The 22445-nt window shown below is 51.7% G+C and overlaps 9 protein-coding genes across 9 annotated transcripts; 3 read left to right on the forward strand and 6 right to left on the reverse strand.

The window, feature by feature from the left end:
- Positions 1-438: 438 nt before the first annotated feature.
- Positions 439-2169, reverse strand: BDZ83DRAFT_795020 (uncharacterized protein; the record flags this gene model as incomplete). The annotated part of the gene is made up of 3 exons (XM_060515827.1): positions 439-1006; positions 1045-1537; positions 1954-2169. The coding sequence occupies 3 exons, from the start codon at positions 2167-2169 to the stop codon at positions 450-452; spliced, it is 1266 nt and encodes a 421-aa protein (XP_060361584.1). The 3' UTR covers positions 439-449.
- A 2722-nt stretch (positions 2170-4891) lies between these two features.
- Positions 4892-6779, forward strand: BDZ83DRAFT_722055 (multidrug resistance protein; the record flags this gene model as incomplete). Its single annotated transcript, XM_060512432.1, is given in 6 exon segments — positions 4892-5242; positions 5298-5489; positions 5543-5617; positions 5630-5815; positions 5867-6670; positions 6726-6779. The coding sequence occupies 6 exon segments, from the start codon at positions 4892-4894 to the stop codon at positions 6777-6779; spliced, it is 1662 nt and encodes a 553-aa protein (XP_060361585.1).
- A 359-nt stretch (positions 6780-7138) lies between these two features.
- BDZ83DRAFT_585020 (major facilitator superfamily transporter) lies at positions 7139-9081 on the reverse strand (the record flags this gene model as incomplete). Its single annotated transcript, XM_060505815.1, has 9 exons — positions 7139-7516; positions 7570-7739; positions 7790-7859; positions 7910-8264; positions 8315-8479; positions 8550-8625; positions 8682-8754; positions 8824-8880; positions 8941-9081. The coding sequence occupies 9 exons, from the start codon at positions 9079-9081 to the stop codon at positions 7139-7141; spliced, it is 1485 nt and encodes a 494-aa protein (XP_060361586.1).
- Positions 9082-9499: 418 nt separating this feature from the next.
- Positions 9500-11272, forward strand: BDZ83DRAFT_631794 (amidohydrolase). The gene has a single exon (XM_060508921.1). It carries the CDS (start codon positions 9755-9757, stop codon positions 11096-11098), a length of 1344 nt encoding a protein of 447 aa, XP_060361587.1. The 5' UTR covers positions 9500-9754; the 3' UTR covers positions 11099-11272.
- A 732-nt stretch (positions 11273-12004) lies between these two features.
- Positions 12005-14017, forward strand: BDZ83DRAFT_755140 (transcription factor regulator; the record flags this gene model as incomplete). Its single annotated transcript, XM_060514573.1, has 3 exons — positions 12005-12735; positions 12788-12955; positions 13009-14017. The coding sequence occupies 3 exons, from the start codon at positions 12005-12007 to the stop codon at positions 14015-14017; spliced, it is 1908 nt and encodes a 635-aa protein (XP_060361588.1).
- Positions 14018-14041: 24 nt separating this feature from the next.
- On the reverse strand, positions 14042-14968 carry BDZ83DRAFT_459577 (ATP-binding protein). The gene has a single exon (XM_060503222.1). The coding sequence runs from the start codon at positions 14761-14763 to the stop codon at positions 14167-14169; it is 597 nt and encodes a 198-aa protein (XP_060361589.1). The 5' UTR covers positions 14764-14968; the 3' UTR covers positions 14042-14166.
- Positions 14969-15213: 245 nt separating this feature from the next.
- On the reverse strand, positions 15214-16520 carry BDZ83DRAFT_722059 (RTA1 domain-containing protein; the record flags this gene model as incomplete). Its single annotated transcript, XM_060512433.1, has 3 exons — positions 15214-15866; positions 15916-16051; positions 16116-16520. The coding sequence occupies 3 exons, from the start codon at positions 16518-16520 to the stop codon at positions 15214-15216; spliced, it is 1194 nt and encodes a 397-aa protein (XP_060361590.1).
- Positions 16521-16917: 397 nt separating this feature from the next.
- On the reverse strand, positions 16918-18525 carry BDZ83DRAFT_585063 (C6 zinc finger protein; the record flags this gene model as incomplete). Its single annotated transcript, XM_060505817.1, has 2 exons — positions 16918-18409; positions 18476-18525. 2 exons carry the CDS (start codon positions 18523-18525, stop codon positions 16918-16920), a joined length of 1542 nt encoding a protein of 513 aa, XP_060361591.1.
- A 1438-nt stretch (positions 18526-19963) lies between these two features.
- On the reverse strand, positions 19964-21391 carry BDZ83DRAFT_585064 (cytochrome P450 4V3; the record flags this gene model as incomplete). Its single annotated transcript, XM_060505818.1, has 2 exons — positions 19964-20087; positions 20160-21391. The coding sequence occupies 2 exons, from the start codon at positions 21389-21391 to the stop codon at positions 19964-19966; spliced, it is 1356 nt and encodes a 451-aa protein (XP_060361592.1).
- Positions 21392-22445: the final 1054 nt, after the last annotated feature.

Below are 22445 nucleotides of genomic sequence, written 5' to 3' on the forward strand. Positions count from 1 at the left end.
CGCGCTGCAACTGTTTCCTGACACTACTGAGGGGAGCTCAACGAGGCACCGAAGGCCTTCAAATAATGCCATCACAGAAAGCGGGGTTTCTGAGGTTTATTGTATGTTGGCACCAACGTAGCTTGGCGGCGCTTAGTTGCATCAAATATCTGGATCTTCTGCAGCGCGGATGTAGAACGTACATGAAGACAGCGCATCTCACCAATTAAGGCTCAAAGTCCGGCTGGTTTATTGCTTCCGTTCTCAAGTGAACCGCCATGGCAAGGTTGAGTCGTTCTGGTTCGACACAGATATGTTGTTCGGAATTACCAGCCTATCTGAGGCATCCAACGCCTCTAGTTCTTAGCTAACCAATATGAATGCATCGTCGTGGCTCCTATGATACAGGACAGTGCCATCCACGGCTCCGTAGAAATTCTCCTTCATTTCCCATCCTGCCACCTCAAGTGTCAATTATTGATACCATGAAACTGAACCTCCGCAATCATTGAGGTCTGACAACGTATTCTGGCAACCTTCGGGCCGCGGGCCTCATCGGCGTTAAATGTTCTTCGGATTTGCAGCACCCCTTGCTCGTCAAGCTCCAGCTCACGAAAGCTGAGAATACGGGTAGAAAACACGTCATCGTTCCGAGACTTGGCCTTGATCTCGATGTTCTGGCCGAAGAGCAAGAGCTTGCTGTTACCCTGACTGATAGCGAGACCATAACCCATGCAACGATTGATCCTCATGTTTATGGTGATGTAAAATTCTCCAGATGTGAAATGCATCTTGTTTAGTTCCCAAATATGTGTAGCGATTCTGATCTGCGGTTGACCTTGATCCTGAGCATCTAAGAGGAAGGGGACGGCTTGGCGAAGGAAGGTGGTGTGCTGAAGAATCTGGGATTCAAGGCTCCGTGTCCCCGAATCTTCGATGTTCAACAACACAACAACAATCGCGGCATAAGTACCAAATGCAGACCAAAGCAAGCGGATGTTATCATCGCATTGACCATGAGCCTGCACTAGAGAGCTTGGTTGGCACCAGAGCCCCTGGTCTCACAAATCTTGCTGTAGTCGTCATGAAACATTTGCGGTGCATAAATATGAATGTAGGGCGCAAAGGGCTTCCAAAGGTGCAAGGTCTCAGACCGAGGGCCACCGTGCTTCCTGCCTTGTGCCTGTTCAAGAGCAACATTGACGATGACTGGAACAGAGTAAGTTTCTTTAGCAATCTTTGCCAGGGAGTTGATGTGGCTGGCGATGTGATATGTCGTGAAAAGCTCATCCGTGCCTTCAGGACCATTGGCGAACTCTTCCCAGGCATGAACATCAGCCACGGAAAGGACTGAGCCGGACCGAACGAGGAATTCCAAGTAGTCAGCTGGAATGCCATTGTCAAACGCAGCTAATGCTGCGTCACAAATGTCCCTGGACCAGTTCAAGTAGGCAATCTCGCTGCCAATTTGCAACATCAGGATGGTATCATAGCCAGCATCGGCAGCTTCGATCTGCTGTTCGAATTCTGCAAATGCCGCTTTCTCTGCTGCGATGAACTATGGACCAAAGAGCGAGACAACGGACGTAGGTACTGCGACCCATGCGCCTGTGTCATCATCCGAATTCTCGTTATCTCTGTCGTTATTTTTGCCCCCGTCACAACTGGCATACTCGTCATCGTCGTACTTCTCATCGACCAATTGGCACTTGGCGACCCTCATCTTGGTAAAGCGCGCAGGGTCAGTCTTGATCCAATGTAGCTTATAGCTTGACAGATCTATCAGAAGTCACATCAGTTAGTCCTTGTCCTGTAGAGATCTCAAGAGCAAATCCGAACCGACAGGGACCTGATGAGAAGTCGGAAAAAACTGAGACATGGTTGAAAATATGGCAGAAGAACCAGCCTATTGGCCTGTTGAGAAGCATAAGAGCTCGCGGAAAGAAGACGTTTCGATCGAAAAGACAAATGTACAGGAGGATGAAAAGACTTGCCGTTATTAACACTGCCCTTCATAGAGCCAAACCGAGAGAGTATGACTCGAATGTCCGTCTCGCGAGCTTGGGCAACCAGACTTGCGACCAAGTCTCTTTTGAACTGGCCTTCTTTCGGCTCGAAGACCTCCCAAGTGACGGCTAGTAGGACAGTGTTTACACCGAGAGCTTTGATGCCTTGCCACTTGCGAGCCATGTAGGCAGCGGATGAGGAAGTTGAGGGGATAACCTCTCCTCCAAATATGAGAAAGGGTTTTCCGTCAACAATTAGACGGTGGTAGTCTCCTTCCCTCTCGAAGTGAGGCGGAGCTTTCGCGTTGTCGAGATTCGGTATTATGCGTCTTTGACTGTCGTCTCCATCGTCCTTGTGTATTCTTTAATGAATCAGTGGACGTCGGTACAAAAATTGACGGGCTATAGAGACATCAGATCTCACGATCGGACGTTGTGATTTGTGGATTAAGTCAGACAATGAGACTGAAAACGAGGCCCAGATCAATGTAATGATGAGAGAAGCTTCGGAAGGTTGGGCTCCAACAGTCCAATAAATGGGAGGGAAAGGAGGGACGAGTGCTGATAGATGAAGGGGGAAAGGCTGAGGCCGAGGTGAATCTGGACTTTAATCAATAAAGATAGAAAACAGAGCTAAGCCTGGAGCGCGTGGGTCAGGCGGTTAGGAGAGAGTTTTATATTCCATCGTGAGACTAGAATACTCACTTTCAACCCTAGGCCCCACATCTCGTACTTTCCATAGCTTCAGTCTTATGTGTTATTGCCTTTCCCATTCAGCCCCAAGAAGGAGGTGGAAACAGAAACAAAACAAAGCTTCAGACAATCCCTCCTTGTCCAGGCATACCATTTAACACCATTCCAAACCACCAAACAACAAAGGTTAGCCTTCGTCCTCTAGTCTTTTGTCTCGTGAAGGCATTGATCTTAGCATGCATGAGTTCCAACTAATACCTTTTGATTCAGATGGCCAATATTACACAGAAGCCGGCGGGCAAGACGCCCAAGCTCCGTCCAGCTCGATCCCTTCCTCCCAAGGCAAAGGCGCCTCGTCCAAAGAAGCCCCAGAATGAGAAAGACTACGGCGGCACTCTTGTGTGTCGCTATTGCCAGATGAAGAGAAGCCGTTGTGATGAAATTCGCCGTCACATCCGCAAAGCGCACTACCCAACCCTATTTCCACGCCTCAATCTCGAACAGGCCAGAGCCCGCATCCGCAATGTGGACGCGCCCTGAAACATCACTGCTGCCAGGCCGCTGGAACTACCTTCTACCTACCGATACCTGGCCAACGATATTTTCACATCGGATGGCTCGCAGTACTAGGGCTCATCTGAAAACAAGATGGAGCGTCGAAGAACTCGTTTGAATGGATGGAGGAATAACAGGACGATGTGGCTGGGCTTGTCTGTACATTGTTTGGACTGAAGGCTTCACGAGATGTAATCAAGGCGAGGGGTTAAAGTACGAAAGGAGTCAGATTACTTCCGTCCAATGAAAGTCATGATAAATTGTGATTCAGATCAATGTGTGAAGCACATAGAAGTGTAATGAGAATGCCACCTTGTCGTCCTCGATGGGTCTTTGTCTCAACTGGAGTCAGGTTATGACCGACGTGGTCCACAGGGCCAGCGGAGTATCAAAGGGAAATGCGGACTCAACGATGTCGTCATCAATCAGAGAGTCATCTCTGACTTGATAAGGGCATCAAAGGAAGAGATCGACTATGTACAGCACCCTCGAGCAAACCTAGGAGCGTTCTGAACACAGGCTGCTCAGACTCAGAATCAGCTGGACATCACGCTCAAGTCTCCTCTAGAGAAGATAGCTCACGTGTTCTGACTCGTTCGATTCGTCATTGTATCTCAGAGGTCGCTCCCATTGCCTACGCTGTCGTGTTAAACGTCTAAGACTTTTAGTTCGGTTTCTCTTAGAAGCTGGTGACGTTGAAATTGATCTCAACTGACAGTGAAGCAGAAATAAGGCGGCCCTAATGACAACCTGCTCGTTCTACCTAGGTAAGCTGCTCTACCTGATCTTCCCTGAGATGAAGGTGATGGAAATTGCTAGGTCTAGCATAAGAACTCAAGTGCTTCATCGTACACCTTCCATTCTCTTTGCTCCTATCTCCCAAATGGCAACATGAGCGGCGTATTTCTTACTGATCATCTTCCAGCCGCAAAACATGATGGCTGGTTTCCCAATCCGGGCGGCAGAGTTGAGCAGATTTCCAAACCCTATACGGACTCGGCAGACTCACAAATGCAATCAGGCGGATGTTGTGGCAGCACTTGGACGAACAACACCTGTAGTTCTTGGCCGTGAACTCACGTGTCGCGTCTCCGCGTCGTCATCCGCGCTGTTGGGTTCTATGGGGATTTCTGCCTCCGCCCAGTCGCCGTTCTCCGCGGATTGCTACCATCATTCAATGTTTCTCTCGATACGGCAGCCATAATTTTCAGGCGCCAGCAACATAAGCGAAATGCTCGGGAATCTCGACTTATGGATCGGATCTGTGCTTGATGTCATCGATGTCTCCCACACTTCTGCCAGGCGAGCCTAGATCTAGCAACGTCGCGCTAGATTCGTTTGAATTGACACCAGGAGAAAAGGCAATCCGCGAAACGTCTTGCCATCATAGAATTGAGACTCTTTCATCATTTCAAGTAATACTAGCACGGACTTTCAACGCCACTTCATCCCAATATGAGCCAAATCTTCCTAACCAGCACGGAGCATTGCACCTCTCCACCTGACAATTAAGGTGGTCTACTTGTCCGTAACACACCGCTGACTGTTGATGACGACTTTGATCTCGAGAAAACTAGGGGATTCAAAAAGATGGCGAGGTTTTGTACCTAACACCGTGAGCTCCAGCACGGGAACTAGTTACATTGAAGTAACAGACCATGGAGCTACTACGAGATACAGCGTTCGGACACGTTGTCCGGTTTGTGACGAAAAGAAAACTCCGACAATTTCAATACTACGAAAACCGATATTCTGAAGTATGGCGCGAATATGTCGACGCGGATAAGACTGTCAACGTCGTACGCTACGGCCAAGTAGAGCCACCCGACAAGGAATTCGACGAGACCAACAATGAAGACGCCAAGTTTTGGAGAAGAGGCACCAGCATTTATTCTGCGCGAACTAGAGTACTGGGAGATGAGGAGAACAATAAATTGAGTGGGACAAGGATTGATCCTGAGAAGGGTAAGAATATCCATCTTGTTGCTTTTCTACCCAACGACCCTGAGGTGAGCTCCCCCAACAGCAATATCGAAAAGCTGCATCTCAGCTAACTTGACTTAGAATCCTCAAAATTGGTCTTTGATGAAGAAGGTCTTTGTGACTTTCCAAATATGTCTGCTTACCGTCAGCGTCTATGTCGGCTCGGCCATCTACAATGCTGGTGTGCTGGACGTAATACAAGTATTCGGCGTCAGCCAAGTCGCTGCTCTACTTGGCCTCACGCTTTTCGTGGCAGGCTATGGCCTGGGTCCGGTATGATTGCCCTGTTCAATTCTTTTCTTCGCACACTCTGACGAGAATCGTAGATGATCTGGAGCCCCTTATCCGAAATCCCTCAGATCGGTCGCAACCCGATATACATCAGCACCCTCCTCCTTTTTGTCCTCCTTCAGATTCCCACCGCACTAGCAGTGAACTTCGGCATGCTACTGGCTTTCCGATTCCTCACGGGATTCTTCGGCTCGCCTGTCCTAGCGACCGGAGGCGCTACTCTGGCAGATATCTGGTCACCGAAGAAAAGAGCTTACGCCATAGGAATCTGGGGCGTCGCGGCAGTTTGTTCTCCCACACTAGCTCTCGTAATCAGAGGGTTCGCAGCGATGGCAAAAGGATGGACCTGGCTCATTTAGGAGCTGATGTGGTTGAGCGGGTTCGCGTTCGTTCTTCTGTTCTTCTGCCTTCCCGAAACAAGTGCCAACAACATCCTCTATCGGCGAGTGAAACGTCTTCGGAAGCTCACGGGAAACAACAAGCTCGTGAGTGAGTCTGAGTTGATAGCAGAGGAGATGACTCCGAGGGACATCATGATGATGTCGTTGGTTCGGCCGTTCACATTGAACTTCACCGAACCCATGGTCTTCCTTCTGAGCCTGTACATCGCCCTGATCTATGGGCTGCTCTACATCTGGTCCGAATCACTCCCTATTGTTTTCACCGGTATCTATGGGTTCAGTCTTTCACTTCAAGGAGTCGCTTTCATGGGCATCTTAGTAGGTGCCTTGATTGTAATTCCGCCGTTCTTCTGGTATTTGCACAAATATCTCGAACCACAATTCGACGAGAAGGGAGAAATCCAGCCAGAGAAACGTCTCCCTCCTGCATTCATCGGCGGTTTTGCCATCTCCATCTGCCTCTTTTGGTTCGGCTGGTCAGCAAGACTAGATGTCCACTGGATTATGCCTATCATCGGCTCACCGTGGTTCAGCATCGGGTCATTCCTGTTGTTCAACTCGGTCCTAAACTACTTACCAGACGCATATCCGAACGTTGCAGCCTCGGTCCTTGCCGGCAATGATCTCTTCAGAAGCGCCTTTGGTGCGGGGTTCCCGTTGTTCGCAAACGCCATGTATACCAAGTTAGGGGTTGCCTGGGCAAGTTCGCTTCTGGGATTCTTGTCGATTCTGTTCATTCCTACCCCTATCACATTATATAAGGTCAGTTTCCAAAAGTCTGCTGAATGGTTTGCAATATCGCTGATTCCAGGCATAGGCCGGTCCAAAGCTGCGCAGAGAGTACAGCAGACATGCGCGGAAGCATATCTAGAGTGACCTATACACCACGCCAGTCGTGGTTCCTGTAACACCAATAAAGGATCCCGAGTTCCATAGGTTCGGGTAAAAATTCCAGGGTTCATGCTCCTATTCATTTGAATGTACATATGGCCTCCAATTTCTTTTAGAATCGAGTCATATGGAACTCATGTTCAATTTCCGCCTAGCGGTGTTGTAGGATAGAGTACTTCATAGGGCTTTGTGATCATTGAACAATGATCAACCATTGAATAGGGATTAAACATTTGCTTTACTACAGGACCATGAATCAGCGAACTAGCGACATTCTCCCAAGACCAATCTTGCCGGATCACCTTTGTGTCTACTTAATTTCCTTATGCCGTCGCGCCATCAGATACTGTATCTGAAGAGCTTGTCCTGTTTATCTGTTAGGTCGCTCTCAGGAGCACCACCTGCATCCAAGACAACCTCATCCTGGCTCTGGATATTCTGGCCATCAGATTGAGCAGCATCTCTCTTTTTGTTGTCCTTTGCGCAAAGATATCTGTACACGACAATCTCGACAAACAACAAGCACCATGTGACGATCGCTGTGACAACGCCGTTGAAGTAGCGCGGCTTCTTGGTCCAGAGCTGAGGTGCGCCGATACATCCAGCGCAGTACCCGACAAAGAACATTGCGTTGACGATGGCGCGTTTTGTGTTTCCCTTGACGTTCGATGCTGTGAGGGAGAGGAGGATAGACCATACGGCAGTGATGCACGATGCCTATGCAAGGTTAATAAGATGTCTCGACACGGTGTTGAGGATGTTTGACTTACGATCCAAGATGCAGCAATCATACCCCATCCGGCTTCGGTGGACAGTTTCATAAGGAGTACATTGCCAACGAGCGGTGGGAGAATGAGAACAAGAGCCACCAGACTTCGTTGCTTAGGGAAGAGCATGCAGCCGCAGACACCAATCCACAACATTCCAATCTGAACGGCGCCTACAAACATATTAGACATGAAACTCAATCATTGTGATCAAAAGACGTACCAGATGGGGCAGTGTAGAGCATGGTCTGGTACTTGTCGTAGCCAATGCTGTTGATGACAAGGGAAGCAAACTAGACACAGTCAGTTATGATCACAAGGTCGAGATGTATGGGAGACGAACCGTAAGAACTGGAGACTGCATGGTAACCAAGACGCCAAACCAGAACACGAACCAGGTTCTAATGTCAAAGACAGCCTCCTTGAGCTGCGTCATAGAGAAGGAGGTCTTGTCTCCGCCTTCACGGTCCTTGGCCATGCGCATAGACAAGACTTGTTTTTGGCGCTCGTTCAAGAACCACGCATCTTTGGGGCCATTGGGCATGAAGAGGTAAAAGAGAACGCCGGCGAAAGATGTAATCGCGCCGCAGACGAGGAACAACACTCTCCATGGGGCGAGGGCGTGGGTGTTCTTGGCGATGCCGTACATCAGAAGGGAACCGCAGATCTGAGCGACGCCATTCATGGTGATCCAGAGCCTGTCTGTGGTCAGTAACATGATATATATGTCGGCGTTGGCCAGTCTTACGCTGTTCGGAGGGCATGCTCGTTGCTTCGGTACCAGATACTTGTGATTGTGATAAAGGCGGGAGAGACAGCTCCTTCGGCGAAGCCAAGTAGAAATCGAACGGCAGCGAAGCCGGCGTAGTTGTGCGGGGCTGCAAGACACATACAGATGATGCCCCATATGACACTGTGAAGAGGGATGTCAGCAGTTGTATCTAGCAATGAGGGAAAAGCATCACAGAAAGGAGTAGACTTACACGGTGACTCCGACAAACTTGGTCAGGTGGAATCTGCTCATCAAGTAGATGAAGGGATATTCCGATACTAGCTGGCCTGTTCCGTGATAATTAGATACTGAGAAGCTTGGAGATGATTGCAGATGTACTAACCGACGTAGAAGATAGATGAACACCACGAGTATTGCGTGCTCGTCAGGTTTAGATCGGTGATGAGGCCGAACACCTGGGATCATGTCGTCAGTAACTTGAAGTCGGGGCAACAACTGATTTGCCCAGAAGACGGGCAACTTACACTGGCGTAACTAAGGCTTTGCTTGTCCAAGTATTGCAGAAAAAAGACGAAGCACATCTGGAGAAGCAAATTAGTCGAGTTGTCCAATAGTTGTAGTTACTAAATTTAGTTCCGCACCATGGGCAGGATGGCCAGGTCGATCTTGCGGAGAACTTCCTTTTCCTCTTCAGGGGTATAGCCATCCGCAAGATCAACAATCTGTCCTGTCTTCTCCTCCATTCCTTCCGAAGGGACGTCGCCTCCTTGCTGCTTGGTCATCGCATCGATCTTGGCGTCGCCGGACGAAGCCATTGTTGCCAGTGCTCGTTTGAAATGTCTGATTTCAAAGTCAAAACAGCCTTTGTCAACTGCCTCTCTTCCCAGAAAAACACGTCGAAATCCCACCCTCTCGGAGAACGGCAGAAGTGCCGTTTTTAAGATCCACGAGTTCGTCGTCTCCACATGTCGCATGGCATGTCATCTGTCGACCCGGGGTTATGTTTCCATCCCCCGCACTAAGAGATGCATATCAGGACATTCTCCAGAAATCCCTTCGATTGGATGTGACTAGTGAAGATAGCGGTGATACCGGAGGTGGGGCGAGCCATGTTGCCGACAACAGAGGAGGCTCGTGACAGATACCCGACGCGGGTATCGGCAACATGGCTTCATGCTAACCAGGTTTCCGATGATAAACTACCACACTACCGATAAGTCCAGCAATGTCAAATGTAAGTGGTTGATAATTGCAGTATGACGAAGTGCCGTGAGGTGAAGCCAATCGGATAAATAAACATAATTGGAATAGAGTGAGCAGACATCCGAATTGCAGACACGGCATTTCAGCATTTGTAAACTCTTCGCTCCTTTTTCTGACTTTCCCCTCACCTCCGCCTCCATTTCAAGCTTGGCGTGGACAACCTAATCTCTCAGAAGTCATCCATCACTCACCATGGTCACCGAAGCCGACTTGAAGCCCTGGCTCCGTAGCCCCGTCCGACGATACATCCTCACCAACGCCACCATCGTCGACGTGACAGACGGTAGCCTGCGCCCCAATGCAGCGATTCAGCTCAAAGATGGCTACATAGACACTATCACCGACTCGACAGACTCAGCAATCAAGACCGCTATAGAACAAGGCTTCGAGGTGGTTGACTGCTCCGGCAAGTTCATCTGCCCAGGCCTCATCGACTCACACGTCCACTTCGTCGCGGTCCCTGGATTCGGCGACCTTTCTAAAGCATTCGGCAACGCCAACGATGTCTCGCTCCTTCGCCAACCATACGTTGCCGCACAGATGCTGCACCGCGGGTTCACAAGTGTGCGCGACTGTGGTGGTGCGCAGCAGGCATTGAAGGAAGCCATAAACGACGGTGTCTTCCCTGGCCCAAGGCTGTTCATCGCGGGACATGCCTTGTCGCAGGCAGGCGGCCATGGAGACATCCGTGGAGTACACGATCACTCCGAGTGCTGCGGCGGGTCAACAAATGGGCTCGGAAGGCTATGCAACGGCGTGCCAGAGTGCATGACCGCCGTCCGAGAAGAAATCCGCGGCGGAGCAGACTTCATCAAGATCATGGGCTCCGGCGGTGTCTCGACACCAACCGACAGAATCGACCATCTCCAATTTACCGGCGCCGAGATCCGAGCCATGGTCGAATGCGCCTCGAACGCGGGCACCTACGTCACAGCCCATGCATACACAACGAAAGCCATCAGGCATTGTATCGATAATGGTGTGCGGGGAATTGAGCACGGCAACTTTGTCGATGCTCCCACGGCGAAGCTCATGGCGGAGAAGGGCGTCTATCTTACTCCCACCCTCATCACATACGCTCAGATGGCGTCGCCAAAGTGGAAGGGCTATTTGCCGCCTGAATCCATGTCGAAGAACGTGGAGGTGCTCAACGCCGGGTTGGTGGCACTCAAGACTGCGTACGACGCCGGTGTGACCATCTGCTTCGGTACAGACCTTCTTGGGCCGCTTGGGGCAGCGCAATCATTCGAGTTCTCGTTGAGAAGCAGAGCTGTTCCATCACTGGCTGTGCTGCAGAGCGCGACACTCAATGCCGCAAAGATGGCTGGCAGAGAGGATTCGCTGGGTCAGATTAAGGAGGGCTTCGAGGCAGATCTTCTCATCACAGACGCCAACCCTGTGGAGAATGTGTCCATCTTTGATGACCCCGAGGCACACGTCTTTGGTGTCTTGAAGGAAGGCAGGATATATAAGAGCAGATGGAGCGGTCTGGTCGAGGATGCCACAGTACCCGTCAGAATCAAGCCGGCGTTGTGAGATCTGTTTGGAAGTTAGGATATTTGAGGATATTCATGAGAAAAGCAGCAGCTTATAGAACCGCGGAAATGAATAAACCGTGCAATAAGGTAAAAGGTGAATGGAAACCGTGGCCGACAATGAGCTAAGCATGCCAGAGTCAGCGACGCGTTGGGGTAACCTCATAGAGTCCATGGACCTTGTGCCCTGACGCGTGACTGATAGGCTTCGTGACAGGAGCCAGTGACATGCAAAGTCGGAACTCTTCCCCGACGAGACGGGACGGGGCTGGAAGCAACAATGATACTGTCGTGAACAAGGTGAGGTGAGGTGAACATTATCTTTCTTTCACCTCGCGGAACAGCTTCACCTCGACGCGTGATCCCTGCCGCCACAGTGGGGTTTGTTCTTATCGGCAAAGCGTCCGAAATGCGGAGAGACCCCAAGAACTGTCTTGCTTCAGACATCTGTCTTTCTTCCTCACCAACTTCCTCCCAACATTGAACGCTCATCCAGAGTTATACAAGTCTCGGAGACAAGATACACTCTGATCCATCATGACGATTCTATGTTCGTCATATGAAAGCGACACTTCCGCCAATGGAGTCTCCCGCAGAGCGCCGCCGCCGCCGCCGTAGAGTCCCGGATGCAGTTCGAAAGCGGGCGCCCCGGGCGTGTGACCGATGCAAGGCACGTAAGAACAAGTGTATCGAGACTTCTTCTGGGGTATGTGTACGATGCACTGAGGGATCTCATCCATGTCGATTCGAACGAGAGCGTAGTCCAGCTGGTGAAGAGAATGAGGCCTCAGCTTCGACAGCGACTTCGAGGACCGTGGGATTAAGATCTACCGGCAACGCAGAGCGAGACTCGAATCAAATGGAAAACGATGCCTCTTTTACTCTCAACACACCTTTGGGTCAAAGCATGAACGACAACTTCTCTCCCGCAGACAGTGCGCCCTCGGAAGCCTTCATGTGGCCGCGCTTCCTATCTCGCCTACGGGATGCCTTTTGTCTCGACTCACAGCCGCCATCCGGAGACCAGGACCTAGCAAGACTGCAGCCTCGAATCTCAGATACACCTCCGGCTGACCCTGCCGAGCTTCGACGCATCAAGAGGGCAGTGAAAAGCTTCCCCCCGCGCGGTGTTGCCGACTTCCTGGTGTCAGTCTGCATCGCCTACGGGACCGACATTTTCTTCTATCTTGACCAGAGCCACTTTATGGCTGAGCTTGATCAACTGTACAATGACGAGCGGTCGCTTTTGAGAGAAGATGCCGGCTTTGTTTGTCTTCTCTTGGCGGTGTTCGCGCTGGGGAGCCAGTGGACAGCGCTGGCGAGACCAGAAGACCTGAGCAGTGCATCCTCGACGGAGGATCGGAGCGTTGATCCCGGTCGGATCTTCTACAACCAGGCTCGCATTTTGATCTCTGATTTACTAGACAGGCCTTGCATCAAGTCAGTTCAAGCGACTTTCATCTTGGGCGTCTACCTGATGCCGGCTAGCGCAATCAGTGCCTCCTATGTGTACATGGGATTAGCACTGCGGAAGGCTCTGGCTATTGGGCTTCAACAAGAACCTGACGACCCCTCTTTAACTGAGGACGAGAAGGAGACCAGACGGAGGCTCTGGTGGTCGATTTACTCTCTTGAAAGGTATGTCTTCTTCTACGGTATCATGCCTCGAGGAGTGCGCTAACAGCGACAGAACGTTCACCATCAAGCTCAATCGTCCGCGATCAGTGGACCAGGAGATCATCACAGCGTGTCTGCCGAAGCCAACTTCACGGGACGCGTCTCAGAAGTTTGACAACGTACAGCATCAAATAGCAAATGCAGCTTTCGTCAGAATCATTGATAAGCTATCGGAGCCAGGGTCAGTTCATCTGAGTAACCCCAAACAATGCCGAAGGCTAATGCGCCCAACAGAGCATGGTCAAACACCAACCACTCACGCCCAGGAGCTTCAAGACGTCCAACGGACGCCCAGATATCCCTCAAGGCCTGGAAGAAGGGGCTCCCGTCATCACTCAAGCTGCAGAATGTCGATCCAAAGTCATCTAGCTATCGCGCTGTCTTCCACTTGCATCTGAACTACTACTTCGCCTGGATAGACATGGGCAAGGTCTCCGTCGTGACTGTTGTCCGAGCTCGTCTACAGACAATCTTCCACTCTAGCACTGGTCAATCCGATGTGCCTAGAGACGTGGAGCATTCTTCAGAAGCATGCATCAAAGCAGCCAAGAAGATGCTAGAGCTTTTTGAAGGGCTATGTCGCGGCGGCAATATGGCGCGATTCTCCTTCACAGACTTTCAAGGATGCAGCATTGCGACCATTATCGTCTTACTGGCCGGAATCTTGGACCGCGATTCTGGGTACGACGGACGGGTGGCTTTCGGTATTGACTGTCTCCGCAAGATGTCGAGCTTCGGCAACACGACAGCAAAGATGGGAGTCCGCTTCGTCGAGGCCCTGCAGTCCATCACGAATGAAGCTAGGTCTAAGCTGGTCATGGCTCGAAGAAGGGAGATGAGTCAGGCCCCAGATTCTTTGTCAGGACAAGCTGAGGGCTACGGGCGATGGGCGGAATGGTTGGCAAACGCCGAGGTTGTGGGGAGTCCTTCGGACGACGAATCTGATATTGAGATAGAGCAGTCGGGACAGCCACCGGCTCCCGCTCACGGCCCATTGATATCACCAGACATCATGCTCTCTTCTCCGTGGGAGGAAGCGGCAGCTCTTCAATTACAAGAGATGTCAGCCTCGGGGTTCGGTATATCAGCGGAGGAGGGAGTGGCAGCTGATGATAGCACATTGATGCCTTTGCCTACAGGTGAAGAAGCCTGGCTGCCATCTTTTGCCTGGAATGATGACCAGATGTACTTGATGGGTTTGACTGGTATGGATGGACTAGACTTCATGGGAGGGATTTCATAGTGCTGTCGGTCCACCCATTGGACATAAGTAAATGGAGCAAGGATTCATCCAACCTGAATTTGCAACTAATCTTGTCCACTCGCTAGGGTCAGCTTCCTGTCACCTAAAATCTAAGTCCACCCTGGTTCTCCCCGACTCCTTGGGTCTGGTCATACTTCGATTGCGCTCAAGACCTGCTCTCGGCACTCATCTGGGTCTTTCGATGTATCGACGACAATCACATTCTTATCGGGTCTATACGGGTTTCCGATCCACCTTCGAAACAAGGCCTCCTGTTCCTCGTATCCTCGGGATATATCATTGTCAACAGGAGTGTCAACAGGAGGACTGCGTACCCCCGTGCGCTGGCTTCTCATCGCTACTCTCGTCTGCAACCTTTGGTCCAGCACATCAATGTCAACTTGAGGTCTGCACTCGATGTACCAGTACTCAAAGTTAGCCGCTTTCGCCAAGGCCGTTCCACAAGTGATGACTTCTTCATAATTGCAGGTGCAGTCCACAATGAGGTTGCGGCCTTGTTTGAGCATGCTGCCGGCGAGCGCCCAGAGCGTCGAGTAAGCTAGCTTTGCGGCCTGCTCAAATGGAACCCCATTGTCGAGGAGAGAGGACTTGATAACGTCAAGATCGAGGATGACGGCATCAAAAGGCTGGACTAGGAGATTCGCTGTGGTGCTTTTGCCTGCGCCCGGGGCTCCTGACATCTGGACAAAAAGCCGCTGTGGCGGACTCGAATCTTTGAAAGGCATTATGATAGCTGAGCCACTGAGTTGACCGTGTCCGTGACCGAGTGGGTTTCTGTCCAGGTTCTCTGTGGCACTGTTCTCCTGTAGAGTTTCTTTACAGACTCGACGGCTTGGGGTGAAGCGAAGAAAGAGGCAACTAAGCTCAGAAGTGCTTCATGTTCCGAATATATTTATCGATTCTCTTTGGCATTCAGAGCCACCGCTGAAACACTGAAGAGCACCCCTCCCGAAGCCTGATCTGATTTACTTTGTGCGTGCACTGCCACAGTGACGTGTCCCGATCTACACCATTTACCAAGCTCCTAGCCACAACGAACCGACGCCGCAATGTGAATGCAGCCTGACTCATTGGTGCTCGCTTCGAACGTCAACGCCTAGACTCCTAAAGCCCATCCTCGAGATCTCCCTGGTTGATTACTGTTTCTTTGCCCGACCGCTTGCTTCACTGTCGTCTCATGGACTAGGGCTTCTCCGAGTAAGCTCGTGTCCCTCCGGATCCTGTCCCAGTGGAATCCTTCCCTCTCTCCTAGAGAGTCCATGCTTCATGGTTGCCAAAAGCCCGGGCATGTCCGATCCTCCACCATTGATTATCATCGCCGGATGTACCATATTGAAGACCGCAATGGCAAGAAGCATCGGCAAAGCTTCCAAAACGTAAAAGTAAGCCTCGTGTGTAATCAAGACATTGTCAATCCCATGGCCCGAAGAAAACTCGATCAGGCGATAGACGATTCGAACTGAGATCATGGCGAGGGAAAAGTAAAGTGCCCATATCAGAGGCCTCCAGGAGCGGGATTGCTTCCCAGAAAGCTTGTCCAGGCTTTGCATCTCGACCTGAAACTTCATTGCCAGGGCGACGAAGATGAGGATGAAGAACTCCTGGAGTCCGATGCCGCCCATGTAGATGTGAATCGCCTTCATCTGTTCCGCGGGTGGCGCTCCCGGGCCGGCCATGCTGCCTCCAGTGAGTTGAACAGCGAATGATACGATGTCAAGTGCGACGAAGATCGCGGCGAATGTTGCGGCGGGAATGCGGAGGAGAGAGCGCGAGGGATGAAAGAAGTAGATCATGCGGCCCAAGGTCATGTATGCAAAGGCGTTCACCCCTGGTCCATTATTAATCTTCTGGTCTATGCGAACTTGAAAAAGTCTTACAGATAGGCGCAAGCAAGATGAATATCTGAAAAACGAGGTAGATGCCGTTACTTTGCTGGTTCTTGCTGCTTGCAGCTCGGAAGATAAAGGCCAGAGTCTCCCAGATGCTCGCCATAATAATAACCCAACACCATCTCTAGATTCTAGTCAGATACTGAATAACCTACGTCGATTTATTACCAATGCTAAAACGTACGAACCTTTTTGTGCTTGGCGGCCTGCCAGATATGGACGACGGTCAAAACGCCGAAAAGAGCCGCAAACACCGCCGCAGCCGCGAAGCTAGGGTAGTAGTTCCAGATGGCACCGCATTCACCGGGTGGGATGTAGCCATTGGCATCGGGCTCGATCGTCTGGACACACGTTGGGATGGCGATATCGATGGTCTTTGCTGGTACTGTGACGTAACTATTTGTGACGCCAGGAATGGTGATGTACTTTGTCGCGATGAAGTCTCCCGTCGGGATAGATGATGTTGTTGAAGAAGTTACAGTGATATCTTGACGTTTTGCCAAAAAAATTGGCAAAGTGGGCGTGGGTGAAGGTCCTGATGGCAAAGCCAGGGCGGTCGCGGCCGCGGCCAGTATGATCCAAGACAAGTGCATGGTGATGAGTGTCAAGAGATGTGGGATGACGAGGAGAACTGAGCTTGATGATGTTGAGTTTTCCTCATCTTCACAACGAAGTCTGGTATTCTCGTCTTTATAAGTGAGATTCTCAGGCCTTCATCGCTGGTGTAAGTGAACGTCGATAATCACGGTGCCTGGCGATGCACAGCCCCCCACGTTCGCAACTGTTATGTAAAGAAGCGAGCCGACCAATCATAGCCTCTCAAGGGGCGCAGCTCGTCGATGATAGCAACGTAAAGTGTGAACCCCTGCAATGTCAGCACGGTAGCTCGAGACCTGGCCGCGTGTGAGGCATATCGTTCCTTCGAGAGGTTTAGCGTCATCGAAAGAGGTATGCGGAGGGAAGCCCTGAGCGAAAATAGTAACTAGATAATCATGGCTTGCGCTTCAATTGTACTCGAAACCACTCCTCCTGGACAGTGATAGGCCCTCCGTGCTCCCTCATCAAGAGAGCTACCTTCTTCCACATGGCGATGGCACCATTCTTCTCGTGAACGAAGCGTACCTCGTCCTGCATAGCCGAATCTTTAATTCGCCGTCCTTCCGGCGGAAGTGTCCCATCGTCGACAACGTTGGCAATATCCTCATCGTGTCCGAGGTCCAGCTCGTGCTCAAACTCGACAATCTTGCGTCCGAACGCCAGAACGGTGTTGAAGTCCCAGAGGTTCTCCCTCTCGTGTGCAATCGTCTTCATGAGACCTAGTGCAGCGATTCGCAATGACAAGGATCGGCACTTGATAAAGACGAATCCTAGTAGTGGGCTGAAACCCATCTCAAAGGTGAACTTGGCCCGGCCGATCCTCTGCCACATTTCTCGGAAGATGGCTTCGACTTCACGGCCAAGCTCGATGATTCGTTGAAACTTGTCCAGATGTAAATCGTACACCAATTCTCCGCGAGAAAAACACGTGCTCAGCCAAATCTTGCCCACATGCCATTTCATCTCAAGCAAGCGTTCGACGAGCTCTTCCCGCATAGCGGCGCGCTGGCAATTATTCGGGGACTTTTGCGCCATGTACGCTTGGAATGCCGCAGCCCAGTCATCTAACAATTCATCCATTTCATCTCGTTCCTGCATTATCGAGAGATCCGGCTTGGGATGCGTCTCATCACCGAGACGATACTCGTCAGCGGCTCGTACAAAGCGAATCGCGCGCACGAGTAGTGGATCCAGCGCTGCTTGAACCTGCTTCAAGTTGTAGAACGGAGGCACTGGAGCTGGATACGAGTCTGGTATGGCCGGGAACGTTTCCGGTCGGGCACCGAAGAAGAAAGGGAACACTCCAAGGCGACAGAAAGCCGGCGTGAGGTGCTCTCTAACGAATCGCGAAGTAGACCTCGAGCCATTGAGGATGTTGATGCCATGTCTGCAGTGGTCGATGGCACCCTTGCACTCGCCGCGCAGCATATCGATACACACGAAGAGGATGCACACAAACAGAACCGTCTCCTGGTTGTTTGTTGTTCGGAGGTGTTTGATCGCCTCGTTGTAATGTGCAACCGCAAAGGAATTCTTCTCCGAGTGCCGATCTAGGGGATCCTCTTTGAACTTCTCGTACAGCGAACTGATGGCCAATGCGGCATGTTTCGCAGCAAGCTCCTGGTGGGAAACCTGGGAGACAAGATGGGTCCAGAAGTAACTATCCAAGGGCCCGGACAAGACGGGGGCGACGACTTTGCGAAAGAAACTCAAGGCCCGGAGTTCTGCGTCCGACGCGGCCTGGGTCGGAGGCGGATGGACGCGGAGCAGCTGGGCCCAGGAATATGTCCCCGTTGGCGGTGTCACGTAGCCATCGCATCTCCGGCCCGTGCTGACGCACCTGTTGCATGCCGGGCGTGCTTCATCACATTTGACTCTTCGGATTCTACGTTGATTAGCTCTAACGCACGTGTATAAATGATGCCTTAGAGCTTGCGGCTGTTGGACTCACTTGCAGGTGACACAGCCCGTCTTAACCTTTGCTACCCCGAGTCGAGCCATTTGCGCGCCACAAGAACAAGCAAGCAAGCAAGCGAGTTGTTAGGGCTGTGTGGTTGCTGTGCGATGGAGGTGGAGATGCGCCCTGAGAGACGAGTTTCTCACCTATCTCGTAAAGATGCGAGGTGGCCTATGAAGAGACAGGGAGTCGATAGTAAGGTATGTTTGATGCCAGGGAATGAGCCTCCTCAAGTAATGTGAGCTTGCGTACGAATAGTCCCCGCGCCCTCGTGTCGACTAGGTGGACGGACTAGGTGATGTGCCATGGATCTGAATCCCGAGCCTCATAGCGTGACGTTGTCGTTCGACGGTGTTCGTTTCAGAAGCGAACAAGAGAGCCTGAGACCAGAAACGCAGCATAGTACACAGTTTCCCGACGTGTCTTAGTGTCCAGGTTCGCAGTGACCACCCTCCCTTGCACACACGCTCGTGTCACCATCAGCCACCCACTCCCATCCACGCAACCATACCAAGAGAAGATCGGGCGGCCGCTTGGGAAAATAAGCCCCGAATCCCTCAAGTAAGAGTCCACTTTCTGCGGGGCAAATGCGACCAGGCCAATCGGGCGCCGTGGACTGTAAATAAGGTCTGCTTATCTAAGTTGTTCTCTCTCGCTTCTTCCTGCGCTTCAGTGTCATCTCAACTTCAACAATGACATGACAAGACACCTTCATCTCTGTCTCATTACATGATTCCGACATTACAGAGTCCAGACGCATTACCGCGTTACCGAGCAAGAGGAACCTTCCAATAGTGGCGTCTAAACTATTGATGCCGAGCCTTGTCGAAGTCAAGCGCCTTTACAGTCCAACGAATCATCTCTCGATGAACACGAAACTGTGCTGATAATTAATGTCGGTACTCGTCATCAGCACCGCTCCTAGGTCGAAGTAAAAGAACGGAACAACGGCCCGCGAGAATGCGGGAAGCTTCGTGGGCATCCGAGATCGGGGCCGGAAGGCATTTGGCATACCGGCCGACCTCGAAGCCGCCGGCGATGGAGCGGCGGCACAACCAGTGGACACGATGCCGCCGGATCTGATCAGATACAGTTATTTTGAACCATGAAGTCATATTCTCGAGCTAGCTTCTGGTAGATGACGGCCTCACGGAGCCTTGTCCGACACCCCCAGCTCTTCCCAAAGCGCTCGGAAAGACAGCGACGAGCCTCAAGCGTCTATCTCATCGTCGCAACTCCGACTCATTCGGCGAATACTACATAAGACACTCCGTCCGATGTCCCTCCTTCCGATGCTCGCTAACCTTTGAGGCCCCGCTGGAGCCGGGCGAACATTGAGTCCTCGACCTGGCCGAGACTCTCCCCGCGCGAGCATTCACCATGGCGGACAAGGCGGGATTGCGACGACACCGATGTCCGATTTCCCCAAACCGTTTCCCCCGCACGTCACACTTGTCAAGTTGTCAACACAGCTCGAAACGCTCAGTCAGATTGTTGTCGCAGCTTGACATGAACCGGCATCCCGTCAGAAATCTGCGGTGTGCCCTTTTCAGTCTGGTAGCACCGGTCTCCCTCCACAAACATTTTGGGGTTTGTGGTATTCCCGCTGCGCACAGAGTCAGCATTTAGGTCCCCATGGTGGAACGAGTTCTTGAGGTGTGCGGTTTCGGGAACTTACTTGAGGGCATCCCACTCATTCCAAGCGCAATCAATCTCGAAGTTGCGCGCGAGGGACACCAGGACAAGCTTCATTTCAACAACGGCTAGCTCTTGGCCAATACAGGCGCGGCTTCCGAGTCCAAAGGTCCTCCAGCCGTGCTTCTTTGGGTGCAATGGATCTTCTGGGTCTGTTGTCATCCATCGCTCTGGCACAACCTCTTTGCCCCTCAGCCACAAGTCTTCGTTTCGAGACTGCGAAAGCAGCCCGTCCCATATGAGGAATCCACCGGTGGGATACTGCTCTCCCGTGATACTGTCGGTGATGCGATAGTGCGATTGTCCGTCTCGAATGACAGGAGGACCGGGAAACAAGCGCAGCGCTTCTTTGATAACCCCGTTCGTGTACAGTAGGGAGTTGAGTAAGTGCGGCGACTCTCTGATCTTCTCGAGTGCATCTGCGGGCTCTTTCCCCAATACTTCGTCGTGTTCTGCTCGTAGCTTTTGGCCAACTTCGGGGTTCTTGGCGATGCAGTGTATCGCCCAGCAAAGAGCTGTGGCCGTCGTGTCGTGACCGGCAAACATGAAGATCTTGAGTTGAGAAACGACAGTCTCTAAGAATAACCGGTCCACATTGACTACACCGGACATGGGCTTCAGCGCCAAATCGATGATGGTCTTGAGCCCGTCCTTCTTCATTGTACCTTTGAGGGATCGTTCGATCGATGGAAGTAGTTCGCTGTACATCGTTTCCCTATTGTTCTTGATAGCGGCCAGTCGCCACGGGCTGTACCACTTCCACACGGTGATGATGTTAAAATGGAGAATAGACCGCGAAATCTGGTCCATGAGGGCACTCCTGAATCTGCTAGGTCCGTTTGTCTGCTCATGAAGCTCGATATCAAGCACCGCTCGGCCGATGACATCCATGGTCAAGTTGGTCGTGGTCTCCACGAGCGGAAAGACACCACCCCAAGAGCCGTCGGCGCCAGCTTTTTCCCGCATAATATCGGTGAACACCTCAACGTCCTCCAGCATTCCGGGCACGAGGCCAAGAACATTCTTATTACTGAAACTGGGGTTGAACCTTGCGCGCCACGTCTTCCACGGCTCGCCCACCAAACATGCGAGGTCCATTGCCTCAGTGATCGGGGCCAAAGCCTTCTTGGTCCAGTCACTACGCGGCACGCTGGCGTCGAACATGTAGTGGCCTGCTGCCTCTGGGTGCACGGTGAAAACTAGCGGGGGACCCATAGGCCACATGTCGGCGTAGACCGCTGAGGGACACGATGCCCGGCCGGGGAAGAGTGTTTCCCAATTATCGACAATAGCTTGGGCATAATAGTTGAAGTGTACGTCTTCGGGTAAATGCGAGGTGAGCTTCATGAGTAGGCGCAAATGGCCAAACAGAAGCGAGTGAGGCATCATTGGCTATACTCATGTCAGAACCCTAGCTTCCCAAGTGTGCTTGAAGACTCACGACTCCTTGTCTCTGAAGCTTGCGGAACCTCATTCGCTCTTGGGACATTCGGGCGAATACGTAGCCGATGCCAAGTGCCGCGGCCAGGCCCAAGAGACGGAACATCATTACTATAGGGCTCTCGACCCCCGAAGCTGCGAAAATGCCCATTTGAGCGATCTCCTCTCTGGTGGTCCAGCAAACTCTGCGGGTTTTCTCTCAAGTTGCCTCCGTGGCTCTCTCCAGCAACGAGAATGCCGAAGCACCGCCTCTCTTATACATAAAGGCACACGGGAGGGACCGTCAAGGATTGGCATATGCCACGATCGTAAAATGACAAAAGGCAGGCCATCATTGGTTCCACGATCAAATACCCCTCTCAGGCCAATGGTAGGTAGTATTGCAGGCCGAGGAAAAAGACTGAGGTAGAGTCGGCCGCCTTCTTCATATGTGCATGCCCCCGCGGGACTCTGCATCGGGATTCTCCATTCTTCAGGCTTGGCTTTGTAGAAACGGGTCGAGATAGCCGTTCGTTGCGGGTGCTTTGTGGGAACTTTGGGCGGGGATTTGGCGGCTTCTGGATCTGAGAGCAAGGGTTGTGCAGGGCTTCCGAGGGTAACCTGACTTATCGTATCTGCGCTGTTGGTCGGTTGGTTGAGTTTGGTTCTTTGGTATATGTAGTGTAACGGTGTAACAATCAACGGCGGATACGTGATATGTGCTCGCCTATCCGTAGTGGTATTAGTGTCACGCAGCCCTTGATCATCGCCAAGTGGCTCTGAGGAACTTCAAGTAGTGCTCTCTGGATCCTTTCGTCGCAACACAGCGATCTTAACCTGACAAGCATTT

Source organism: Colletotrichum acutatum, assembly GCF_030867785.1.
Source record: "Colletotrichum acutatum strain CBS 112980 chromosome Unknown BDZ83scaffold_94, whole genome shotgun sequence".
Lineage (NCBI taxonomy): Eukaryota > Fungi > Ascomycota > Sordariomycetes > Glomerellales > Glomerellaceae > Colletotrichum > Colletotrichum acutatum.

Coding starts and splice junctions, on each gene's coding strand:
- BDZ83DRAFT_631794 (XM_060508921.1), top strand. CDS start 9,755: ATGGTCACCGAAGCCGACTTGAAGCCCTGGCTCCGTAGCCCCGTCCGA.
- BDZ83DRAFT_459577 (XM_060503222.1), bottom strand. CDS start 14,763: ATGCCTTTCAAAGATTCGAGTCCGCCACAGCGGCTTTTTGTCCAGATG.